At 43.7% G+C, this 27,520-nt stretch overlaps 1 protein-coding gene across 1 annotated transcript in view; it reads left to right on the top strand.

The window, feature by feature from the left end:
- Positions 1-4,361: 4,361 nt before the first annotated feature.
- Positions 4,362-27,520, top strand: part of prima1 (proline rich membrane anchor 1) — a 68,003-nt gene continuing 44,844 nt past the window's right edge. Inside the window, exons 1-3 of the mRNA XM_060915766.1 lie at positions 4,362-4,807; positions 7,536-7,689; positions 22,477-22,612. Of these exons, the coding sequence (XP_060771749.1) occupies positions 4,697-4,807; positions 7,536-7,689; positions 22,477-22,612 (401 nt within the window). The 5' untranslated portion in view covers positions 4,362-4,696. The remainder of the gene's footprint in view (positions 4,808-7,535; positions 7,690-22,476; positions 22,613-27,520) is intronic.

Raw genomic sequence — 27,520 nt, 5'->3', positions numbered from 1 at the left:
AGGCATTCTCCAGAGATTGTTCACATGATGTTTTGGTTTCCAAAAACAAACTTAAACACAATTGATTGTTTATTTAAACAACTTACCACTTATAAAATGATCGGAGCAGACTTTGCTGTGTCTGGAAGGCTGATAATCCTTGTGGTTGATTCTCGCAAGCCATAGATTTCTCCTTTGTATGCTGAGTTTCTTTGTTTGCTCGCCTTCGTGCTCCCGTACAGTGGGAATTCCATAAAAGCTCCGCTTGACGTCATCATCTGACCTATTACAACAGCCGTGAATACAACAGGTGTGCACCATTGCTAGCTTTAAATAGCCTGCTTGGGTTCTTTTGAAGACTTTGTACTCGCGCGTTACAATGTGTGCTCAGTCACCCGTACGGTAAGCTTGACCCGCAAGATGGCCGCCACTAGGGAATCCCCGACTCTGTGATGTCATGTGAAAACTATCTATAGTGTATATAGCTCGCAACATTTATTGTGCAAGGAAGGTGGCCCACTTTAGATCGTTCCTTCTGGACTAGATGGAGCTGGAGTGAGCTACGCCGTCATTGACGGTCTCGTTATGGCTTTTATTAAGCTTTATGTCATCATGAATTCTGCAAGGTACCAGCATATTTTACTAAAACCTCACTGAACAGGACATTAAATGAATAAATTAGTGTCCCAATTCTATGCAAATTCTTTTGGACCGGAGAAACTCTTTCATAGTTCTTAGAACTGTTTGAGGAGGTTCTTCTTTTTTGTGTGTCGTCACTACAGGATCTGAGGACGATCATAGTTCTTAGAATGCTGTTTTGAGGGACTTCTTTTAAGCTCCTACTTCAGGGTAGGTTCTCTCCCTGCATAAGAGGAACCATGAGTGATGTAAGTGTATGATGACTGGTTGTAAAACAAGAGCTCTTAACATTAACATTAAAAAGTGAAAAACAAACAAACCACACAGATAAATAAATAGACCGACAGTAAAGTCCAGGTGTGTATATGATGGAGGAAATATGTTGTATGGTTTGGAGACAAAAAGACAGGAGGCTGAACTGGAGGAGCAGAGCTGGAGATGTTGAGATTTTCAATGGGAGTGATGAAGTTGGACAGGATGAGAAATGACAGGTATATTAGAGGGACAGAGAGACATGTAGGACTTCTTGGAGACAAAGCGAAAGAGGTGAGATTGAGATGGTTTGGACACGTACAGAGGAGAGATCCAGAGTATATTGGGAAAAGAGCGCTGGAGATGGAGTTGGCAAGTAGAAGGAAAAGAGGAAGAGCAAAGATGAGATTCATGCATGTGGTGAAGGAGGACATGAGGACGGTCGGTGAGATGAACCACCACCAGAAGAAGAAGAGTGATGAAGGAAATACAGCACAATTTTGACGCATCTAAGCAAAATGTAAAAATCTTCACTTGCTAACATCACACTAACAATCCAGCTTCCGTCACTTCAGCATTCCTACTGGTGGTGCAAAGGCAAGCAGAAAAACAGCCCTTGAAGGAAGGTGTGTAGTTCTCAGAGGAGATCCTCAGGGGGTAGTTCCTCTCAACAAGTCCCGAGAACTGTTTGGTCTGAAAGAGTTTATTGAGATCACTGTGGATGATAGCACACAGAAACCATTAACGTAAACATGGCTGTGGATGTTTTTCCTGGGATTAACCTGAGAACCGCAGTTTCTGTAAGTCCTGCAGTCACGTCTCCATCACTGAGCAGTCCATAACCAACAAAACAGACTTCAAGTTAAAAGTATAATGAATTCTGAAACATCTCTAATCTTTATCATTTATATCTGGAATGTATATATTTCGGGCGGCACGGTGGTGTAGTGGTTAGCGCTGTCGCCTCACAGCAAGAAGGTCCTGGGTTCGAGCCCCGGGGCCGGCGAGGGCCTTTCTGTGCGGAGTTTGCATGTTCTCCCCGTGTCCGCGTGGGTTTCCTCCGGGTGCTCCGGTTTCCCCCACAGTCCAAAGACATGCAGGTTAGGTTAACTGGTGACTCTAAATTGAGCGTAGGTGTGAATGTGAGTGTGAATGGTTGTCTGTGTCTATGTGTCAGCCCTGCGATGACCTGGCGACTTGTCCAGGGTGTACCCCGCCTTTCGCCCATAGTCAGCTGGAATAGGCTCCAGCTTGCCTGCGACCCTGTAGAAGGATAAAGCGGCTAGAGATAATGAGATGAGATGAGATGTATATATTTCTGTAAAGCTGATGTTCCAGCAAACCCTCAGAGACAAAGATGGGCTCAAACGACTCCTCGGACCAGTCCAATGGTGTGTGATCTGACGTTCCTCAGTTCCCTGATCAGAATTTTATTTCCTACTTGAATTTAATTCCCAGTTACTGTTTGAAACAGAAAAGGAGGAACCATAGGTTCTTTGTATCCCGTCATATACAGGACAACTTCTCATTCATAGGCAGGACGAAGAAAAATAAACACTGGAAGGAAGTAGCACAGATCGTTGGTGCCTCTGAGGAGTGTATGGAGATGGTAGAGTTCTCTCACTTTGCTAATCTAATCTGCTGATTAAATTAGTAAAATATGCTGGACAGGCCATGCCCACAAGTGACAACAGTGGCGGTCTAGGCACACCTACAAGTATGTGTGAATGTAGGATAAGATTGGTAGATGTTACAGGCTGCTGTGTGTAGAGCTGCAGATGGTTTTTAAAGAAAATTGTTGTTTGGATTAAACCAATGTATCATCCACTTCTTTCAAAACACCTGTTCACCTGCTCCTTCACACTCTAATTTGGTAATCATGTGGCAGTTCATACGGATCCAGAAGAAGAGCTTCAGGTAAAGTTCACATCGAACACCAGAACATCTCCATGCTGGTGACCGAATTGAGTACTTCAGAACATCTTCGCGGGTGGCACGGTGGTGTAGTGGTTAGCACTGTCACCTCACAGCAAGAAGGTCCTGGGTTCGAGCCCGGTGGCCGGCGAGGGCCTTTCTGTGTGGAGTTTGCATGTTCTTCTCGTGTCTGCGTGGGTTTCCTCCGGGTGCTCCGGTTTCCCCCACAGGCTAATTGGTGGCTCTAAATTGACCATAGGTGTGAATGTGAGTGTGAATGGTTGTTTGTCTATGTGCCAGCCCTGTGATGACTTGTCCAGGGTGTACCCTTCCTCTCGCCCATAGTCAGCTGGGATAGGCTCCAGCCTGCCTGCAACCCTGTAGAACAGGATAAGCAGCTACAAATAATGGATGGATGGATGGATGGATGGATGGATGGATGGATGGATGGATGGATGGATGGAAGAACATCTTCGGACTGGCGTGAAATACAAACAACATCATCTAGTGAACGGTGGTTCTGAGTGCACCTGAGCAATGAGCGAGTTCAGGGAGAACAGTGAGACAGGTTCGAGGTGACACGAAGGCTACGGTAACTCCAATCACCGCTCTGTGCAAACATGGTGAGCAGAAAAGCATCTCAGAAAGAATAACCTGTCGAACCTGGGGTTGGATGAGCTACGAGAACAAGAGCAGGAACCTGAAGCAATGGTGAGAAAGTGGACAGGTGAAGACTGAAGCATGAGATGGACTTCAGGTGGATGTTTGTATAGTTTTACACTGTATATACTGTTTCATCTGCGATGACCTGGCGACTTGTCCAAGGTGTACCCCGCCTCTCGCCCATAGTCAGCTGGGATAGGATCCAGCTTGCCTGCGACCCTGTAGAACAGGATAAGCAGCTACAGATAATGGATGGATGGATGGATGGATGGATGGATGGATGGATGGATGGATGGATGGATGGATGGAAGAACATCTTCGGACTGGCGTGAAATACAAACATCATCCAGTGAGCGGTGGTTCTGAGTGCACCTGAGCAATGAGCAAGTTCAGGGGAGAACAGTGAGACGGGTTCGAGGTGACTCGAAGGTTACAGTAACTCCAATCACCGCTCTGTGCAAACGTGGTGAGCAGAAAAGCATCTCAGAAAGAACAACCTGTCGAACCTGGGGTTGGATGAGCTATGAGAACAAGAGCAGGAACCTGAGGCGATGGTGAGAAAGTGGACAGGTGAAGACTGAAGCATGAGATGGACTTCAGGTGAATGTTTGTATAGTTTTACACTGATAGGATCCAGCTTGCCTGCGACCCTGTAGGACAGGATAAGCGGCTATAATGGATGGATGGATGGATGGATGGATGGATGGATACTGATTCATGGAGGGTGCCAATAATTATGACGCTGACTCTGGATTCCTCAGCAGGAAAATAAAGCAGCACTGCACTGCTATAAAGTCTGATGTTTGTTTATTTATTTATTTATTTATTTATTTGTGCGTCTCGGGGCGGCGCTTCAGAAGTGATGAAACGTTCCGCGTGCAGTCTGGCTCTCGCACCGAGCGGCGGTGTGGAAACTTCAGCGCGCGCGCACCGAATCAGCGATGAGTCCCGGAGAAGTTGACGGTCCGCTGGGCGCGCGCCGGCAGCCCGTGTAGAGTTCTCATCCCTCGGCGGAGCAGACTGCGATCACATCTCCCCGCCCCAGCACCCTGCGCGCGCGCTCTCCTCTGCTCCTCTTCCTCTTCATGCCCCGCGCTCATGACGGAACCGGGCCACAATGTTCGGGGCTCAGAGTAACGAGCAGCTCGCGCGGAAGTGTGGCGCCGCCGGTGAGCTCGCGACGCTGCGCTGAATCCGTCCGAGCGGAAGAGTTTCGCGGCGCGCGCCGGACCGCCACCCCACCGCAGGGATGCGGGGCCGAGATCAGCTCGCGCTCACTCTGGGTTCTGTGCCTTCTGGGTTCAGTCGCTGCTTCCTCTCCCTCCTCCTCCTCCTCTTCCTCCTCTCTGCCTCGCTGCAGGTGAGTTCTATTCCGCGGATGTGAGTGTGTCAGTCAAAGGTGTGTGGATTTTCTCTGGAGTTCGAACCCTGACAAGTGACTCGAGTGATGTTCTGTCAAAGGTTCTCCAGAACTAAGGGTTCTGAACCCATAAACCTTTAAACCCATAGCCCGGTAACCCCCGCGTCCTGTTCAGGGGCAAAATTGGATTGTGTTTGTTTGTTTGTTTGTTTGTTTGTTTGTTTGTTTGTTTTTTATAATTAAACTTCATGTGCTTTGGATAATTTTTTTGGATTGCAGTGAAACTCAAAAATGGTTCCAGATGTTAAGTTTTATGAAAGTTAATAAACTACAAATACATTGTGTGTCTATCTATCTATCTATCTATCTATCTATCTATCTATCTATCTATCTATCTATCTATCTATCTATCTATCTATCTATCTATCTATGTTCTCTCTGTTTGTCTCTGCTCTCTCTAGCTATGTGTGTGTGCGCGTGTTTTCTCTCTCTCTCTCTGTTCTTTCTGCTCTCTCTCTCTCTCTCTCTCTCTCTCTCTCTCTCTCTCTCTCTCTCTTCCATCACAACATTTCAATCAATTTCAAGTTTATAATGAGCAACAATGTTTAGAAATAAACTTAACTTTATATGTATATAAAATCAGTTTAATAACGAGAATTATTAGTTGAATTTGTCTATATTCAAGCTATTTTTTAAAATATATATATTTTTGCAGGGTGTATTTATTATTGAGCTCCTGTGATTCGACTTATCGCTTAAATCAAACGTCTTTAATCCAAATCTCTGAAACTCAAACCCAGATGAATGTGAACTGAAATCTGATTCGCTGGGAAATGATTCAGAGCAATCCATTTTAAAGAGCTCTCCAGATTATACACTGATAAATACATCAGTACTGTAGTGTGTGTGTGTGTGTGTGTGTGTGTGTGTGTGTGTGTGTGTGTGTGTGTGTGTGTGTGTGGTGTACACAGTTTTTAGTGTGATGTTGCGAAGATACGCCCATCTTTTGTGATTTATACACACATCACTTATCTGATAACATTATACGGCTTGTGTACATTTTCTTACACATCATCGATGCTGATAATGAACTTTATGCTATTAGAGTCGTTCTTTGTAACGTCAGGGAGGTGATTAGTTCGCTCACACCGCGAGGAGAGAGGAGCGAGTACCGTTTGTGTTTCTGTTGCTTCACTGTGATATACGCTGGAACATAAACGCTGTTATTTCCACTCATGCTGTGTGAAGACTTTCATTTTGTCTTCTGTTACCACACCTGATACCAGTCTGAGTATCGATGTGTCCTTGATTTAGAGCAGTGTCCTCGTCTCATGTCTCTGCAGCACTGAGGACATGAGCACAGGACGTTAGAGAGAGAGAGAGAGACTTCACTTCACATTACTCCCACTCCTCCAGGGAACCAAGGGGCCGAGGGGTGTGTGGGAGCACTCTTAACCTACACACACACACACACACACACACACTTCACTCTGTGTGTCATAGGAAACAGGACAAAATCTCTTTATTAGATATCTTCTGACTCAGGTTTATCATCACACATTATTTAAAAAAGTGGTTTATTGTTAGAGGAAAAGTGCAAATAAATAAATAAATAAATAAGGTGTAGATGCATACACAATAAAGTAAATTAATTATTAAATCATTCTATAATTTAATGTCATTTTCAAGATTGCATGTGAATTAAACTTGTAAATAAAAGACTTTGAGGAATCAGTGTCACGTCTTTTTTTCTATTTTTTCCTTTCTTCATTTAAAACTAAAAAAAGAAATAATGTGTGTGGGGGGGACAAATTTTTTTGCCTGTATATATTTCTTATACATTATCTCACCGGAGGTGCTTTAAAAAAAAAATAGAAATAATTTGCACACATTTAAGTACAGCTCACTCCAGTTTAAAGACAAGAGAGATTCATTTAAAAGCAAAATTAATTTTTACAATCAGCAGAACAATGTCACACACACACACACACACACACACACACACACACACACACACACAAGGGGGGGGGCTGTTTACCTCTACATCTCTCCACTTTCTCTCCTAAATTTATTCAAACACATTTTTATTCCATATTTTATTTTAAATAACGTTTCAGCTCCCAGAAATCCCTGGTGTGGAAATGGGCTAAAATGCTATTTTTAGGTTTTAGTTGAATAATTAAGAATGAGAGAAAAGTTTTTTTTAATTATTTTTAATTGAAAAACATGCAATGAAGAGAAACTAAAGATAAAAGTTAAAATCTTTCAAAGAAAATTGAAGAAAAAAATCACATTTTTTCTTTTGTGAATGCAAAAGAAATGGATATTAAAAATCTGGAACAAAAGAAAATAAATTGGAGAAAAAAATTGTTTTTTCTTTCTCGTTTCTTTTTTTTAGTTTTCAGTGAAGGAAAAATGCAAAAAAAAAAATTGAAAAAAATTGAAAAAAAAAATTGGGTAATGGGAATAAAAATTGACAAAGTGCTCAGGGGCATTTTCTACTCACAGGTTTGATTCACATCTAATATTTTTAATTAATTTTTATTTATTTATTTATTTATTTATTTATTTATTAAATGATATGAAAGCCACTACAAAAAAATGTAACTTTTAAATATAATTTAAAACAAGACAGTTAATTAAAAGACAGAGATAGATAGAAGAGGTGACTAAAATCAGGATAAAGAATCAGAGTGTGTTCCTGACGTTCCTCTGGTCTCGTCCTCAGCTCGCTCATGGAGAACCGCAGAAGACCTGCTCTGGAGCTCCTGCTGTTCCTCTGGAGGACATCTGCCACCTACCCTGTCACTGCAGACCGTACCCACTACTCCCTCCACCTCCTCCTCCACCACCACCTCCACCCAGGCTCTTCTCTCCAACAGGTCTCTCTCTCTCTCACACACACACACAGATCCCCAAGCTTGATGTCAGCATTGAGAATACACATATTTTATTATTTGTTTTTTGAAATACTGACTTAACTTTTTTTATTGAAATTGAATTCTGCTGGATACTTTTTTTATTTATTTGCAGAATTGCATTGTTTGTTTGTTTGTTTGTTTGTTTGTTTGTTTGTTCACTTCCTTCATTTTTATTTGTTTTTTCATTCACTTACCTGTGTATTTACACAGCAACCCTGCTATAACGAGCTCCTTGGGGAACATCTAAATAGTTCGTTATGCCCAAAAGTTCATAATACTGAAATGGACCCACTCATCACAACAAACACGCACTCTTATGTGAAACAAGACCAACTGTGTTTAATTTATAATTTATATTTATGAAGTTAAGGAAATAAGTCACTCTTAAGTAAAGGAAATAAGTCACACTCGCCGTCGTTTGCTTGCTGCATCTTCTTTCTTTTCAGCGCATTATGTTGATCGCAGTTATGGATGAAGTCTCGGCGCTCTTTCTCTTTTTCTTTTGCTTTAAAAGTTGAAATTGAATTCTGCTGGATACCATATTCTTTAGACAAAGTCGTTGCTTTCTCATGATGCTTTAGACGCTCCAGGATATGAAGTTTGTCTTCGATGGAGAGTATCTTATGTTTATGAGTGGCAGGCGGATGACGGACGTAATCACAGGAAGAGTGTTTATTTAAAAACAGGCAGGCAAACAATTCAAAAAATGTAAGACAAAGGCCGGGTCGTGGAACGGGTGATGGTCATGCGAGGTGCAAACAGAATATCAGAGGTGATCACAAAGGCAAAGTCCAAAATGCAAAAGTGAGTCAAAATCAATAAAGCAATCCACAGATACAAAGGCTTGGTAATGTGAGACACTCGGTACAGTATGTATACTTCGCAAAGTCTGTGTGTTGAAGGAGTCGTGATAAGCGTGTACCGTGATTGCACTCTAATCCGGAACAGGTGCACAGTAATTAGTCCTAATGGTGTTGTGCATGCACTCAAAGCATGTGGATGTGACAACGAGTAGCCATGACAACAGTGTTTCTGGAGTAAAGACTCAAGTAAAACTGATTTTAGCTCTAAAGTCTTTTTAAGGGATTTTTTTGAAGTCAGTGATCACTGTTCTCGATAATTGTTACTGATTGACACCTAAGCGAGGCTCGTTAAGCCTTTGTTTCATGACATTAATATGTATTGTTAACTTGACTGCAGAGTTGATTTCTTATTGTGTCACTAAAGGCAGGGACATGAACTTAGTTTGTAATATGTGAAAGTTCGTAGTAAAAGAGTGCATTAAAGCGGGGTTGAACTGTATGAAGACAAAAAGCAGTGTGCCTTAGACAGAACCTTGGAGAACACCAAATTGTACATTAATATATCTAGAGAAGTCACCGTTTACATCACATTGCTAACGATAGTTAAATAAGACCACAGTCAGAAAAGGGGCGTTCCTTTAACTCTAACAACATTTTCTAGTCTATCAGAGAGAATAGTGTGATCAGTGGTGTCTTAAAGCTGCACTATGGTCAACCAACACAAACAAGGAGACACCGACCTGATCAGAGGCCAGTAGTAGGTCATTTACTATTTTAACCAGTGCTGTCTCCAGAGGAGTTCAATATAGCGGGGTTGCAGTGTATTTATTTGGTTGGTTGTTTCATTGTTTGTTATATAAGAAAGAAAGAAAGAAAGAAAGAAAGAAAGAAAGAAAGAAAGAAAGAAAGAAAGAAGGTGATAGGGTGTACACTGTGATGGTGGTGGTGGTGGAAGAGGATGTGGTGTAACCCTGATGTTGAGTGTGTGAGGTGGTGGAGCTGGATGAGGATGTGGTGTAACCCTGATGTTGAGTGTGTGAGGTGGTATACGCCATGGTGGTGTTGGATGAGGAGGTGGTGTAACCCTGATGTTGAGTGTGTTAGATGGTGGTGTTGGATGAGGAGGTGGTGTAACACTGATGTTGAGTGTGTGAGGTGGTGGTGTTGGATGAGGAGGTGGTGTAACACTGATGTTGAGTGTGTGAGGTGGTGGTGTTGGATGAGCAGGTGGTGTAACCCTGATGTTGAGTGTGTGAGGTGGTGGTGTTGGATAAGGAGGTGGTGTAACCCTGATGTTGAGTGTGTGAGGTGGTGGAGCTGGATGAGGAGGTGGTGTAACCCTGATGTTGAGTGTGTGAGGTGGTGGTGTTGGATGAGGAGGTGGTGTAACACTGATGTTGAGTGTGTGAGGTGGTTGTGTTGGATGAGCAGGTGGTGTAACCCTGATGTTGAGGCTGTGAGGTGGTGGTGTTGGATGAGGAGGTGGTGTAACCCTGATGTTGAGTGTGTGAGGTGGTGGAGCTGGATGAGGATGTGGTGTAACCCTGATGTTGAGTGTGTGAGGTGGTATACGCCATGGTGGTGTTGGATGAGGAGGTGGTGTAACCCTGATGTTGAGTGTGTGAGGTGGTGGTGGTGTTGGATGAGGAGGTGGTGTAACACTGATGTTGAGTGTGTGAGGTGGTGGTGTTGGATGAGCAGGTGGTGTAACCCTGATGTTGAGTGTGTGAGGTGGTGTACACTGTGGTGGTGGTGGATGAGCAGGTGGTTTAACCCTGATGTTGAGTGTGTGAGGTGGTGGTGTTGGATGAGGAGGTGGTGTAACACTGATGTTGAGTGTGTGAGGTGGTGGTGTTGGATGAGCAAGTGGTGTAACCCTGATGTTGAGTGTGTGAGGTGGTGATGTTGGATAAGGAGGTGGTGTAACCCTGATGTTGAGTGAGTGAGGTGGTGGTGTTGGATGAGGAGGTGGTGTAACCCTGATGTTGAGTGTGTGAGGTGGTGGTGTTGGATGAGGAGGTGGTGTAACACTGATGTTGAGTGTGTGAGGTGGTGGAGCTGGATGAGGAGGTGGTGTAACCCTGATGTTGAGAGTGTGAGGTGGTGGTGTTGGATGAGGAGGTGGTGTAACACTGATGTTGAGTGTGTGAGGTGGTGGTGTTGGATGAGCAGGTGGTGTAACCCTGATGTTGAGGCTGTGAGGTGGTGGTGTTGGATGAGGAGGTGGTGTAACCCTGATGTTGAGTGTGTGAGGTGGTGGAGTTGGATGAGGAGGTGGTGTAACCCTGATGTTGAGTGTGTGAGGTGGTGGAGTTGGATGAGGAGGTGGTGTAACCCTGATGTTGAGTGTGTGAGGTGGTGGTGGATGAGCAGGTGGTGTAACCCTGATGTTGAGTGTGTGAGGTGGTGGAGTTGGATGAGTAGGTGGTGTAACCCTGATGTTGAGGCTGTGAGGTGGTGGTGGATGAGCAGGTGGTGTAACCCTGATGTTGAGTGTGTGAGGTGGTGGAGTTGGATGAGGAGGTGGTGTAACCCTGATGTTGAGTGTGTGAGGTGGTGGTGGTGGATGAGCAGGTGGTGTAACCCTGATGTTGAGTGTGTGAGGTGGTGGAGTTGGATGAGTAGGTGGTGTAACCCTGATGTTGAGTGTGTGAGGTGGTGGTGGTGGATGAGCAGGTGGTGTAACCCTGATGTTGAGGCTGTGAGGTGGTGTAACCCTGATGTTGAGGCTGTGAGGTGGTGGTGGATGAGCAGGTGGTGTAACCCTGATGTTGATTGTGTGAGGTGGTGGAGTTGGATGAGGAGGTGGTGTAACCCTGATGTTGAGTGTGTGAGGTGGTGGTGGTGGATGAGCAGGTGGTGTAACCCTGATGTTGAGGCTGTGAGGTGGTGGTGGATGAGCAGGTGGTGTAACCCTGATGTTGAGTGTGTGAGGTGGTGGAGTTGGATGAGGAGGTGGTGTAACCCTGATGTTGAGGCTGTGAGGTGGTGGTGGATGAGCAGGTGGTGTAACCCTGATGTTGAGTGTGTGAGGTGGTGGAGTTGGATGAGGAGGTGGTGTAACCCTGATGTTGAGTGTGTGAGGTGGTGGTGGTGGATGAGCAGGTGGTGTAACCCTGATGTTGAGTGTGTGAGGTGGTGGAGTTGGATGAGGAGGTGGTGTAACCCTGATGTTGAGGCTGTGAGGTGGTGGTGGATGAGCAGGTGGTGTAACCCTGATGTTGAGTGTGTGAGGTGGTGGAGTTGGATGAGCAGGTGGTGTAACCCTGATGTTGAGTGTGTGAGGTGGTGGACTTGGATGAGCAGGTGGTGTAACCCTGATGTTGAGTGTGTGAGGTGGTGGTGTTGGATGAGGAGGTGGTGTAACCCTGATGTTGAGTGTGTGAGGTGGTGGAGCTGGATGAGGAGGTGGTGTAACCCTGATGTTGAGTGTGTGAGGTGGTGGAGTTGGATGAGGAGGTGGTGTAACCCTGATGTTGAGTGTGTGAGGTGGTGGTGGATGAGCAGGTGGTGTAACCCTGATGTTGAGTGTGTGAGGTGGTGGTGTTGGATGAGCAGGTGGTGTAACCCTGATGTTGAGTGTATGAGGTGGTGGTGTTGGATGAGGAGATGGTGTAACCCTGATGTTGAGTGTATGAGGTGGTGGTGTTGGATGAGGAGATGGTGTAACCCTGATGTTGAGTGTGTGAGGTGGTGGAGTTGGATGAGCAGGTGGTGTAACACTGATGTTGAGGCTGTGAGGTGGTGTACGCCATGGTGGTGTTGGATGAGGAGGTGGTGTAACCCTGATGTTGAGTGTGTGAGGTGGTGGAGTTGGATGAGGAGGTGGTGTAACCCTGATGTTGAGGCTGTGAGGTGGTGTACGCCATGGTGGTGTTGGATGAGGATGTGGTATAACCCTGATGTTGAGTGTGTGAGCTGGTGTACACCATGGTGGTGATGGTGTACACCACTTCATGAAGAGCTGTATTAACACCACACCTCTCATTAAAACGCTCTAATATAAAATCAATAACAATCGTTACAAAGCCCTGACACTAGCGACTCCTTCCGTAAAGCTTAAATAAACACCTTCTTAGAAGAAGAAAACTGCACCATGGCAACATTTGCACACATTGTTACAATTTACGATGACACACACCTCCATTCCCACAGCTTCATTTCTCTCAACATGCTCCGTTCATACACATCTAAACATTCACACAGCGCTCACTGGGCCTAAACCCTGCACCGTTTTATTGCCAGATTAGCAGGAGTTTATTTTTAGTTGAGCATGTAGACAAGGGGAAGTCGATTATTCGCAATCGCTCACAGTCTCTTGGGTAAGAACACACTCCTTTAAGCCCAAAAAAGGGCATGTGAGGCAGACGGTGCTCCTCCGACTCGATTTTGTGTGTGTGTGTGTGTGTGTGTGTGTGTGTGTGTGTGTGTGTGTGTGTGTGTGTGTGTCTCAGGACCTCACATTAAATCAGCATCATGTTCCGTCAGACTGACTGCAGGATGAAGCTTTAATTCTAACGCTCAGTAGTGTGTGATCAGTGAGCGATAGATTTATTTGTTGATGTCTTAAACACTTGTTATGGACCAAGAAGCATGCTCAGTTTATTAAAAAAGACTCGTAAATGATTTAATGATTTGTTCTGTTTGTTGAGCATCCAACAAAGAACAGAAAAAACACACCATGACCACTGAAAATACTCGATTTTGATTGGCCAATCAATAGCATGACACACACACTCTCCAGTTAACTCTCTCTCTCTCTTATGCTTTACTCTGGCCAGGTGATTTTAATAGCAGAGTGCCATACTTAAGATAAACGCACCCCCCTGATTTTTGACGGCTTTTGCGACCATATGTATGAACGACGTCCGTGCACCACCACAGGGACCCCGATCATAAGTGCTAGGCAAGGTACCTCATAAACCCCTGACTACCAGACAACGAAAGTTGTATCTTTATTTCCGTAAGATAGATGGGTTTTTATCCAGCGCTTATTTTTAATTTGCTTTTTAAAAAATAATGTGGGATTATTTACTGACACATTTGACGCAAAATATTCACGACACTTTTAACAAGTTAAAACAGTTTTATTAGTCCACGAGTTTGTTGGACAGGTGACAGTTTGTGTCGTGTAAGGGCGATAGATGGATATAATCTCAGGAAGAGTTTTATTGAAAACACACTTGCAAATGGAGACAAAGGCCGAGTGGAAAAACAGGCAGTGGTCCTGCGAGGCATGGACAGGATATCAGAGGGAATACAATACTCACAGTCCAAAAACACAAACAGGGTCAAAACCAGAAAAGTGACACAAAATACAAGGCTTTCGCAAAGTCTGTGTGTTATGTTACTCAGAGTCCTTTTATAAAAGTCTGCGCTGTGATTGAGCTCTAATCAGGAACAGGTGCAGGGTCATTAGTCCTAATGGTGCTGCTCTCGTGTGATATTGGATGGTAACTCTACAGTAGTGATGTAAAAGTGAAAGCGCTGGTTCACTGCAGTCCACCAGGCCCCCAGCAGAGTCACACTATAATAAACGTCGTGGTGCTGTTTCTGGCGCATGGCGTGCGGCATCAAAGAAAGGAATAAATATGTATCGTAACTGCGATGCGTCTCTCATTATTGGTCTCACAAAAATGTCACAAGACAATGCAGTGATTTATTGAGGTGAAAAACACGACACAATTCGATGGTTCGTTCATGGTGCTGTAATATTATTATTCTATTCAGGGGGATTTTGTGTCCTTGGAAATATTTTGCTCGTAAACTCACTCATCAGCAGCTCCGCTTTTAGACACTAACTAAATATCTATAGTCAGTTTTATTCCTTTAATCACGGTGACTCTTACACACCAGTAACAGTGAAAGGTCATTGCTTTTAGTCATGATTTAATTAAATAGTTAGTTATTATTCGTACCTCGCATCCTCCATCTTACCTGAATGATGATGTGAATTTGTTTTTGGTTTCAACACATGGAGCTCTGAGAAGACGTGAGCTCCTCTTTTCCTGTCTGTCTCCCTGGAGGGTCTGTCAACCTCGTGCCCCGTCCTGTCCATCATCCTCCCCTCCTCCTCCTCCTCCTCCTTCTCTTCCTCTTCCTCGTCCACATCATCCACCCTCCCAAATCCAGACGTTTGTTATTATATCATATTATTTATTCTATGCCAGAGCATGTCAACATTAATTAACAGGTTATAAATTGGAGCAGGTAATTATTCATGGCCATCGTGAAGAAAGAAAAACACCGCATTATGATGCAGTGGCAACAGTGGAGTGTGTTCACGTCTGAAAAAAAATTCATCTCACACTCAGTCAGGTGATGTTTATTAACAAGGAAGTGTAAACTCCTCTGTCCTGAGATGTTTTACCTCTGACTGTTACAAATCACTGACACTGGAGACTCCTTCCCTAAATGTTATGTAAATAAACATCTCCTTAGATACCATATAAGCTATTCCACTCATTTTTATTCCTTTTACATGGTGCGTCCACCTGTTACTGTATGAGCTGTTACTATAGAAACGATAATTTTATTAGAACGGGAATATGAACAGAAACCTGCACTGCTGTTCTTGAAAACAAATCAACACCTTCTGACCAATCAGAATCGAGAACTCAGCAGTGCTGTGACATATATATATATATTTGTTTGTTTGTTTGTTTGTTTGTTTGTTTGTTTGTTTTACTGGAATAATTATTGTTGGAATTTTTTTTTCCATCCATAATTATTCCAGTAAAACAAACAAACAAATATATATATATATATATATATATCCCTCCACAATTATATAAGCTCACCAAGCTTTTTGATGAAAACTGAGCTTTCTTTAGTGTTCTCAGAAGGTACAACCGCTGTTGTGCCTTCTTGACAAAGTACCATCTCCATCATCTCAATCATGTCCAACATCTCAATCATCTCCCACATCTCAATAATCTCTATCTCCAACATCACAATCATTTCTAAACTCTTTATCATCGTCGTCATCTCCAACACTTCAATCTTCTCAATCATCTTTATGATCTCCATCATCTCCAACATCTCAATAATCTCCATCTCCAGCTCAAGCATTTCTAAAATCTTTATCATCCCCATCATCTCCAAAATTTCAATCATCTTTATCATCTCCATAATTTCGAACATCTCAATCATCTCCATCATCTTTATTATCTCAATCATCTCCAACATCTTTATCATCTCCATCATCTTTATCAGCTCCATCAGCTCCAACATCTCAATCATCATCATCTCGAACATCTCAATCATCTTCATCATCTTTATTATCTCAGTCATCATCATCATCTCAAACATCTCAGTCATCTCTATTATCTTTACTTCAATAATCTCAATCATCTTTATCATCTCCATCATCTTCAACATCTCAATCATCTCGATCATTATTATGCTCTCCATCATCTTTATTCTCTACTTATTTATTTAGGGTAGCAGCATTTCATAGAAAATGTGTTTAAAATATTTTTCATGAGGAACAGTGTAGAAATAATTATTATCATTAAGAAATTTGACTCCATTTTTTCTCCACACCTCAGATTTCAGCTTTTCTTGTTTCATGTCATTTTTGAATATTGGATATAGACATATGTGTCTGTGTCAGTATGCGCCTATAATAATAATAATAATAATAATAATAATAATAATAATTACACCAGCGTCCACTCGTTCTCCTGCACTTACTCTAATATGAGCCTTCATTTCTTTCCACTTTCACATCTTTATGTATTTTTATAAATGAATGTGGAACACTGCGACCTCATTTTTATGGAATCTCTTCTTTGTTGCTGATCTGTGATGGAGTGATGGAGGGATGGAGGGATTGTGAGCCTGATGATGACTAACAGTAGTAGTCCGGGGGAGGCTGCGGTGCCTGCAGGCTTGGCGTTGCCCTTTGCTCTGCTCCACGCTGTCGTGAGTGTGGATGAGCCGCCCACTGGGATGGAAACCCACAAGTGTTCCTATCATGCAGTCATCCAGAGTGTGTGTGTGTGTGTGTGTGTGTGAGAGAGAGAGAGAGAGAGAGAGAGAGAGAGAGAGAGAGAGAGATACCCAATGCTGCCAGTCTGCGGTGGAGATGGTGAATGATGCTTTGGAAGAGGATGGAGTGATGGAGTGATGGACTGAGTAACTGCTGTCAGTTTGATGTTCTTCATTTCAGTGTGACTCACAAACTGGAATGAGAAGCAGCGCTTTTAGAAACGAGCTGATTTCAGTTCAGGATAAATTTAGAACAATGAAGGATTTCAGGACACAATTTATGTTTCAGTGTAACATGTGGCTGTTTAATAATGCTGTGTACATTCAGTGCATCTGAACTGCGTTACCATCATCGTCCACAGCTGCATCGAAACCTTCCGTCAGGAAATTATTACAGAGCTCGCTGTGCACTCGATGAATTTCAGTCTGATGTTCCTACTGCAGACAAAAAAAAGTACACCATAAAAAAACCTGCATATTTTTTAAAAAAGACCAAGTGAGACACATAGCATGTCTTAATGGGACACATGGGTGTGTCTAAGTGAAACAAATGGGCGTGTCTGATACATCAGTGTGTCTGTGTAAGACAGATGGGCGTGTCTGAATGAAAAGCATGGGAGTGTCTGAGTAAGAGATGGGCGTGTCTGAGTGAGATACATCATTGTGTCGGAATGAGCCACATAGGCATGTCAGTGAGATACAGCAGTGTGTCTGAGTGAGAAGCATTGGCGTGTCTGAGTGAGAGATGGGCATGTCTGAGTGAGAGATGGGCGTGTCTGAGTAAGAAATGGGTGTGTCTGAGTAAGAGATGCGTGTGTCTGAGTGATGGACGTGTCTGAGTAAGAGATGGGTGTGTCTGAGTAAGAGATGGGCGTGTCTGAGTAAGAGATGGGTGTGTCTGAGTAAGAGATGGGCGTGTCTGAATGAGAAGCATTGGCGTGTCTGAGTGAGAGATGGGCGTGTCTGAATGAGAAGCATTGGCATGTCTGAGTGAGAGATGGGTGTGTTGGAGTAAGTGATGGGTGTGTCTGAGTGATGGACGTGTCTGAGTGAGAGATGGGCATGTCTGAGTGAGTGATGGGTGTGTCTGAGTAAGAGATGGGTGTGTCTGAGTGAGAGATGGGCGTGTCTGAGTAAGAAATGGGTGTGTCTGAGTAAGAGATGGGTGTGTCTGAGTGATGGACGTGTCTGAGTAAGAGATGGGTGTGTCTGAGTAAGAGATGGGCGTGTCTGAGTGATGGACGTGTCTGAGTAAGAGATGGGTGTGTCTGAGTAAGAGATGGGCGTGTCTGAGTGAGAGATGGGCGTGTCTAAATAAGAGATGGGTGTGTCTGAGTAAGAGATGGGCGTGTCTGAATGAGAAGCATTGGCGTGTCTGAGTGAGAGATGGGCGTGTCTGAGTGAGAGAAGGGCGTGTTTGAGTGAGAGATGGGCATGTCTGAGTGAGAGATGGGCATGTCTGAGTGAGTGATGGGTGTGTTTGAGTGAGAGATGGGTGTGTCTGAGTAAGAAATGGGTGTATCTGAGTAAGTGATGGACGTGTCTGAGTGAGAGATGGGCATGTCTGAGTGAGAGATGGGCATGTCTGAGTGAGAGATGGGCATGTCTGAGTGAGAGATGGGTGTGTTGGAGTAAGTGATGGGTGTGTCTGAGTGATGGACGTGTCTGAGTGAGAGATGGGCATGTCTGAGTGAGTGATGGGTGTGTCTGAGTAAGAGATGGGTGTGTCTGAGTGAGAGATGGGCGTGTCTGAGTAAGAAATGGGTGTGTCTGAGTAAGAGATGGGTGTGTCTGAGTGATGGACATGTCTGAGTAAGAGATGGGTGTGTCTGAGTAAGAGATGGGCGTGTCTGAGTGATGGACGTGTCTGAGTAAGAGATGGGCGTGTCTGAGTAAGAGATGGGCGTGTCTGAGTGAGAGATGGGCGTGTCTAAATAAGAGATGGGTGTGTCTGAGTAAGAGATGGGCGTGTCTGAATGAGAAGCATTGGCGTGTCTGAGTGAGAGATGGGCGTGTCTGAGTGAGAGATGGGCATGTTTGAGTGAGAGATGGGCATGTCTGAGTGAGAGATGGGCATGTCTGAGTGAGTGATGGGTGTGTTTGAGTGAGAGATGGGTGTGTCTGAGTAAGTGATGGACGTGTCTGAGTGAGAGATGGGCATGTCTGAGTGAGAGATGGGTGTGTCTGAGTGAGAGATGGGTGTGTCTGAGTGAGAGATGGGTGTGTCTGAGTAAGAGATGGGTATGTCTGAGTGATGGGCGTGTCTGAGTAAGTGATGGGTGTGTCTGAGTAAGAGATGGGTGTGTCTGAGTGATGGGCGTGTCTGAGTCTTATTTACCTTCTTTGGTATTATGAATTTGTTACCTTTATTGTGGAGAATAAACTATTTCATGAATATAAACGTGAATATTTATAATGATGGTGATGATGATGATGATGATTATTATTATTATTATTATTATTATTATTATTATTATTATTATTCACTCCCCATACACTGTTCTCTCAGTAAATAAAAAAAGTTTGAAACTGTTCCAACACAGTGTTCAATAGTTATTGATCTGCAGGAGTTCTCTCACGTTGTTGTAGTTGTTGTTGTTGTTGTTGTAGTTGTTGCTGTTGTTGTTGTTGTTGTTGTAGTTGTTGTTGTTGTTGTTGTGTATGTATGGGGTCTGTTGGTCCTCTGGTTATGAAATGAGTTTAGTTGGCGAAGGCCAGAGCTGTGTAACTGCATTAAAGCAGGGAGCTGGTATAAAAACAGTCTAATTTAATAAAGCTGCCGTCCCATCAGGTTATCTGTGATACACCCACTGCTGTTTAACACACACACACACACACACACACACACACACACACACACACACACACATCACTTCACTTTAAATCTCCTTCCACTGGGATGTACACACACCATATCAAGCCTAATATCTCTCTCTCTCTCTCTCTCTCTCTCTCTCTCTCTCACACACACACACACACACACACACACAGTAGTTGATTCATTTCCTATAACTGCATGTCCCAAGTGATTTATTCCTCTTATACCACAGTAATTTAGCAAGTTTTACCATTTTTATTGATGAAATTACGACACATCAGAATGTTATGTGGTTAATGTTTTCCATGAAACACGTTAGTTTCCTGTTTTCATTTAGAAACAGTTGATCCCTCACCAGCCGCTCTTTTCTCCTCTCTGAGACAAAATTGCTGTCTGTCATATTTCCAAAAATACCACAAAGAAGCAGAAACTGTTCTGTCTGTAAGATCTCCAGCTTCTGCTCTGACACTGGAGACTCCTTCCATAGATCTTCCAAAAAACTTCACCACATCTACAGTTTATAAATAGATTTGTATGAAGCATGCGCCCTACACATCCCTGTAAGTGAGCTGTTACTATAGAAACAATTACATTTTAGAACAAATGACTGTTGACTATTATTTTATAATCCTGGTTATTTTTGTTGTTCCTTTTCCGTTAAGTATGAATTTGGGTCTTCTGTTTATAGTCGAACAGAGTGGCACGGTGGTGTAGTGGTTAGCGCTGTCACCTCACAGCAAGAAGGTTCTGGGTTTGAGCCCAGCAGCTGGCGAGGGCCTTTCTGTGCGGAGTTTGCATGTTCTCCCCGTGTCCGCGTGGGTTTCCTCCGGGTGCTCCGGTTTCCCCCACAGTCCAAAGACATGCAGGTTAGGTTAACTGGTGACTCTAAATTGAGCGTAGGTGTGAATGTGAGTGTGAATGGTTGTCTGTGTCTATGTGTCAGCCCTGTGATGGCCTGGCGACTTGTCCAGGGTGAACCCCGCCTTTCGCCCATAGTCAGCTGGGATAGGCTCCAGCTCGCCCGCAACCCTGCACAGGATAATCGGCTACAGATAATGGATGAATGGATGTTTATAGTCAAATAGCATATGGAAGGATCTGAACTGATGGTGAGGATGAAGAAGATGTTGATGATGGTGGTGGTGATAATGATGAAGATGGTGGTGGTGGCAGTGGTGGTAGTGATGATGATGATGATGGTAGTGGGGAGATTGTGATGAAGATGGTGGTGGTGGTGATACTTATGAAGATGTGATGATGATGATGGTGATGATGAAGAAGATGATGGTGAAGATGATGGTGATGATGATGGTGATGAAGAAGATGATGATGATGGTGAAGATAATGATGATGGTGGTGGTGATGAAGATGTTGATGGTGATGACGATGGTGGTAGTGATGATGATGATGATGATAGTGGTGGTGATGATAATGATGGTGGTGATAGTGATGATGACGGTGGTGGCAATGATGATGATGATGATGAAGATGATGATGATTTTGTTGGTGGTGGTGATGGTAGTGGTAGTCATGATGTTCATGGTGATGATGATGATGATGACGACCACACTAGATGAGAAAAAACTGTTTGGAGGGTCTTTTTTTATTTGTAAATAATATTAGTAGGGCGGCACGGTGGTGTAGTGGTTAGCGCTGTCGCCTCACAGCAAGAAGGTCCTGGGTTCGAGCCCCGTGGCCGGCGAGGGCCTTTCTGTGCGGAGTTTGCATGTTCTCCCCGTGTCCGCGTGGGTTTCCTCCGGGTGCTTCGGTTTCCCCCACAGTCCAAAGACATGCAGGTTAGGTTAACTGGTGACTCTAAATTGAGCGTAGGTGTGAATGTGAGTGTGAATGGTTGTCTGTGTCTATGTGTCAGCCCTGTGATGACCTGGCGACTTGTCCAGGGTGTACCCCGCCTTTCGCCCATAGTCAGCTGGGATAGGCTCCAGCTTGCCTGTGACCCTGTAGAAGGATAAAGTGGCTAAAGATAATGAGATGAGATAATATTAGTTCTAATACTAATGCCATGTGTAAATCGCTCACACATTTTATAACATGGCCAGAAAATGCACAAGGCTTTAAATCACTTCGCTTTATAAGCAGAATGATAAAAAATTGATGCATCAACACAATCCACAAAAGAAACACTGAAACTGTGGTGCGTTCACTGCTTGCTAACCTGATAAACCTGAGGTTTTTCATAGGTTTTTGATCAATACGTGAGTTGGGGTAATTTCCTGGTTTATTCCTCAGCAGGGATCAGCTCATTAAATAGCAGCGCTGTGTGTATGGATTTAATTCACCCTGGAGATAAACAGGGCAATTAATTCACCTATTAGCTTTAATTCACACCGTGTGCATACGGTACGTGTAATGCAGGCTGCACTTGCTTTTGTTTCATCTGGAACATCTTGACCTCCTTCTGTGGAGGAAGTTCATTCATTTTGTCTTAAACATTTACAGTTACATCCTTCCAGCAAATCTGTTCATGACATTCACAGTACATGTTTCTTGAACTTGATTTCGAGGTAAACTTGATTTCAGAAAAAAACAAGGCGTGAGCTTGAAGAGAATATCTGTAAACAGGTTTGTGTCGAGGCTTGGGTTTAAGGAAGGAACGCTTTGAAAAAATTCCCATCTCAGTGTTGACCTTTGGTTAAATGCTGAAGATGGATAAATAAACAATTCGCCCAGTTCAGGGAGCCATTAGCATTTCTCTGGTGCTAATGAACTCTCTATAGTGTATCTGTGTATGCTAATGAGGAGAGGAAAATGCTGAATCTGGAGCTCAGCAGTGAGAAAAAGAGGACGATGCAGCACTTGTGTGTGATCGTGCGAATGAACAGGGCCGTTAACTCCGCTCCCGCCATTAAAATCCGCACTCGATAAAACACGACAGCCGCAGGAAAGCTTCAAAGTGGCATAGGAGGCGTGGCTTAGCCTGAAGTGCTAATCTTGTGCTGCGTAATGGGCCGAGTGAAAGCACCTCTCGGATACGGGGATGATGAATGGAGTGGTGCAAAGCGCTGCAGTTTCCTAACAACACCCCAGAGCTTTCCAGGTGACAGAGGAGACACTGGAGCATCTGCCTCCACACAACCTCGCTCATTTAGTTCTCTCTGCTTTCATGTCTTGTAGTGGCTCCATCCAGCGTGTCTCCTCCTGTGAAGCCCTGGGGAAGAGAGGTGGAGATTCTGGTGCTGGGGACAGTGAGCTGTGCATCAGTCGTCTTCCTTTTCCTCACAGTCATCATCTGCTACAAGGCTATCAAGAGGTAAGGTTTAATTTAGTGCCCTCACTCATCCAAATGTCCAGAAACTTCTGCAGGGCTGCTCTTAACTGACATGAATGCACTTGGGTGTGTCCATATATGGAATGTGGGTGTGTCCTTATATCCCTAAAGAGAATTCAGAGCACCTCTGTGTGACTGCGTCTGTGTGTTTACATAAAAAACTCTTAAACTGATCATTTGCTCTTTATATATGCACTTTACATTTTCAGCCATGCCTACCTGCTTCACTCAGTCATGCCCACCTGTCCTAATCAAAGTCACGCCCACCCATCCTAATCAAAGTCCCACCCACCAGTCCAAATATCTGTCCAAATCAAAGTCCCAACCATCTTTCCCAATCAAATCACACCCACATGTCCTAAAGTCGCCCACCTGTCCAAATCAAAGTCATACTCGGGTATCCTAATCAAAGTCCAGCCCACCTGTCCAAATCAAAGTCATACTCGGGTATCCTAATCAAAGTCCAGCCCACCTGTCCAAATCAAAGTCATACTGGGGTATCCTAATCAAAGTCCAGCCCACCTGTCCAAATCAAAGTCATACTCGGGTATCCTAATCAAAGTCCAGCCCACCTGTCCAAATCAAAGTCATACTGGGGTATCCTAATCAAAGTCCAGCCCACCTGTCCAAATCAAAGTCATACTCGGGTATCCTAATCAAAGTCCAGCCCACCTCTCCAAATCAAAGTCATCCTCGGGTATCCTAATCAAAGTTCAGCCCACCTGTCCAAATCAAAGACATACTCAGGTATCCTAATCAAACTCACGCCCAACTGTCTAATCCAAATCAAAGTCATACTGGGGTATCCTAGTCAAAGTCCAGCCCACCTGTCCAAATCAAAGTCATATTGGGGTATACTAATCAAAGTCCAGCCCACCTGTCCAAATCAAAATCCCGCCCACATCTCCAAATCAAAGTCATACTACGGTATCCTAATCAAAGTCCAGCCCACCTGTCCAAATCAAAGTCATATTGGGGTATACTAATCAAAGTCCAGCCCACCTGTCCAAATCAAAATCATACTGGGGTATCCTAGTCAAAGTCCAGCCCACCTGTCCAAATCAAAGTCATACTTGGGTATCCTAATCAAAGTTATGCCCACCTGTCCAAATCAAAATCATACTGGGGTATACTAATCAAAGTCCAGCCCACCTGTCCAAATCAAAGTCATACTCAGGTATCCTAATCAAACTCATGCCCAACTGTCCAAATCAAAATCGTACTGGGGTATACGAATCAAAGTCCAGCCCACCTCTCCAAATCAAAGTCATCCTCGGGTATCCTAATCAAAGTCCAGCCCACCTGTCCAAATCAAAGACATATTGGGGTATACTAATCAAAGTCCAGCCCACCTGTCCAAATCAAAATCATACTGGGGTATCCTAGTCAAAGTCCAGCCCACCTGTCCAAATAAAAGTCATATTGGGGTATACTAATCAAAGTCCAGCCCACCTGTCCAAATCAAAATCCCGCCCACATCTCCAAATCAAAGTCATACTAGGGTATCCTAGTCAAAGTCCAGCCCACCTGTCCAAATCAAAGTCATACTGGGGTATCCTAATCAAAGTCCAGCCCACCTGTCCAAATCAAAGTCATACTGGGGTATCCTAATCAAAGTCCAGCCCACCTGTCTAAATCAAAGACATACTCGGGTATCCTAATCAAACTCATGCCCAACTGTCTAATCCAAATCAAAGTCATACTGGGGTATCCTAGTCAAAGTCCAGCCCACCTGTCCAAATAAAAGTGATATTGGGGTATACTAATCAAAGTCCAGCCCACCTGTCCAAATCAAAATCCCGCCCACATCTCCAAATCAAAGTCATACTAGGGTATCCTAGTCAAAGTCCAGCCCACCTGTCCAAATCAAAGTCATACTGGGGTATCCTAGTCAAAGTCCAGCCCACCTGTCCAAATCAAAGTCATATTGGTGTATACTAATCAAAGTCCAGCCCACCTGTCCAAACCAAAATCATACTGGGGTATCCTAGTCAAAGTCCAGCCCACCTGTCCAAATCAAAGTCATACTTGGGTATCCTAATCAAAGTTATGCCCACCTGTCCAAATCAAAATCATACTGGGGTATACTAATCAAAGTCCAGCCCACCTGTCCAAATCAAAGTCATACTCGAATATCCTAATCAAAGTCATGCCCACCTGTCTAAATCAAAGTCCCACCCATGTATCCTAATTAAAGTCACACCCACCTGTCTAAATCAAAGTTATGCCCATCTTTCCTAATCAAAATCACGCCTACCTGTCTAAATAAGTCACGCCCATCTGTCCAAATCAAAGTCCCACCCATGTATCCTAATTAAAGTCATGCCCACCTGTCCAAATCAAAGTTATGCCCATCTTTCCTAATCAAAATCACGCCCACCTGTCTAAATCAGTCACGCCCATCTGTCCAAATCAAAGTCCCACCCACATGTCCTAATCAAAGTCACGCCCACCGTTCCTAATAAAAGGCATGCGCAGCTTTATTTTTGATTTGTTATTAAATATATTTTGTGGTGTGTTAGTGATCAGTGTGCCAGTATGATGTTTATGAGCTCTGTGTTATTCGTTGTAGTTCTTTTCTTCTGTCACTTCCTGTAACTTGACCTGTCAGGAGAAACGCTGGCTTTGATAATTACCACAGATTTAATTTACACGTCAGCGTCTAATTCTTTATCCATTCACAAGCAATTACCCATTTGACAGATGTGATTATGTTAAAGCTCTTTTCCCAGTTTCACTCAAGTGTTCTAAATTAGTTCTGCAAATTACAGATAGAACATTAAAGGCTGTTCACATTTCATTACGTCATTTTTATGTTGTTATCTTTCTCATGTCTAAGTGCATGTGTCACTTCCCCAAAACCTTCAGCTGGGTGAATTTGAGGAAGGACACGTCACACTTAGAACCAGACTCAGTGCTCTTAATGTAGCTAAACAGAACATGAGGTAAATATTATCTAAGTTATAAACAACATGAGGTCAGATGTCCTTGCTCCTATTCAGACTTGTACTCCAGAGATCACTAATCATATCCTGTTTCGGGGCTTTTAACATATTTCTCTCCATTTTTTCATAATTTTCCAATTTCTACCACTTCAGCAAAAAAGTAGTCACATACTCTCAGAAAACTTAGAATGTTTCTCAAATTTGTTGCATTAGTATTTCCATAGGCATGGTAAATTTGGTTTTAGATTTGATCCTCAACACACATTTGATCTTCCAACACCAGTCATACACCAATCAGCCATAAAATTAAACCCACCGACATGTGAAGAAGTGAATAATATTGATTAGGTCATTACAATGGCACCTGTCAAGGGGTGGGATATATTCGGCAGCAAGAAAGAGAACAGTCAGTTCTTGAAGCTGATGTATTGGAAGCAGGAAAAATGGGCAAGTGAAAGGATCTGAGTGACTTTGACAAGGGCCAAATCGTGATGGCGAGATGGCTGGGTCTGAGCATCTCCAAAATGGCACATCTTGTGGGGTGTTCCCAACCAAAAGTGGTCCAAGGATCTAAAGGACAACCGGTGAACTGGCAACAGGGTCATGGGTGTCAAAGGCTCATTGAGTCACATGGGAACACGAAGGCTAGCCCATATGGTCCAACCCTACAAAAGAGCTACTGGAGCACAAAAAAGTTCATGCTGGCTAAAACAGAAAGGTGTCAGGTCACAGGTTTGATTCCCTGGACCAGCAGGAATGGCTGAAGTGCCCTTGAGCAAGGCACCTAACCCCCAACTGCCCCCCAGGCTGCTCTGAGTATGTTCTACGTCGCTCTGGATAAGAACGTCCGCTACCGTAAATGGCATTAATGTAATGACACACATGGAAGACAGCCAATGGCAAGAGATGGGCAGAGACCAGACATGAACCAAAACAAAATGCATGTGGCAACATGACCAAGCACCAGACAGCACTTAAATAGGCATGGAGTCCACCTGGTGTGCTTCTGTGACATCCAGCTTTGTTCCATCCTCAGTCCGTTATGTCTACCTGGTTTTGTTGACTGATTTGGTAATTTTTCCTTGATTTTTTTTTTTGCTTCTCTTGCAGTTTGAATGTTTCTTGTGACAAAATACACTGAGTGCAGAATTATTCGGCAAGTGAATATTTTGACCACAACATCCTTTTAATGCATGTTGTCCCACTCCAAGCTGTTTAGGCTTGAAAGCCTACTACCAATTAAGTATATCAGGTGCTGTGCATCTGTGTAATGAGAGGGGGTGTGGTCTAATGACATCAACACCCTATATCAGGTGTGCATAATTATTAGGCAACCTCTTTTCCTCTGGCAAAATGGGTCAGAAGAGAGATCTGACAGACTTTGAAAAGTCTAAAATTGTGAGATGTCTTGCAGACGGATGCAGCAGTCTTGAAATTGCGAAGATGTTGAAACGTGATCACCGAACAATCAAGCGTTTCATTGCAAATAGTCAACAGGGTCGAAAGAAACGTGTGGAAAAAAAAAGGCGCAAAATAACTGCACATGATCTGTGGAAAATCAAGCGTGAAGCTAACAAGCAGCCATTAGCATCCAGTTCTGCCATATTCCAGAGTTGCAACATTCCTGGAGTGTCAAAGAGTACAAGGCGTGCAATACTGAGGGACATGGCCAAGGTAAGGAAGGCTGAAAAACGACCACCACTGAGTAAGGCACACAAGATAAAACGTCAAGACTGGGCCAAGAAATATCTTAAGACTGATTTTTCTAAGGTGCTGTGGTCTGATGAGATGAGAGTGACTCTTGATGGGCCAGATGAATGGGCCTGTGGCTGGATCAGTAATGGGCACAGAACTCCACTCCGACTCAGACGCCAGCAAGGTGGAGGTGGAGTACTGCTATGGGCTGGTATCATCAAAGACGAGCTTGTTGGACCTTTTCGAGTTG

This window comes from Neoarius graeffei, chromosome 3, assembly GCF_027579695.1.
Source record: "Neoarius graeffei isolate fNeoGra1 chromosome 3, fNeoGra1.pri, whole genome shotgun sequence".
Lineage (NCBI taxonomy): Eukaryota > Metazoa > Chordata > Actinopteri > Siluriformes > Ariidae > Neoarius > Neoarius graeffei.
This window is presented reverse-complemented; position numbering and strand designations above follow the sequence as displayed.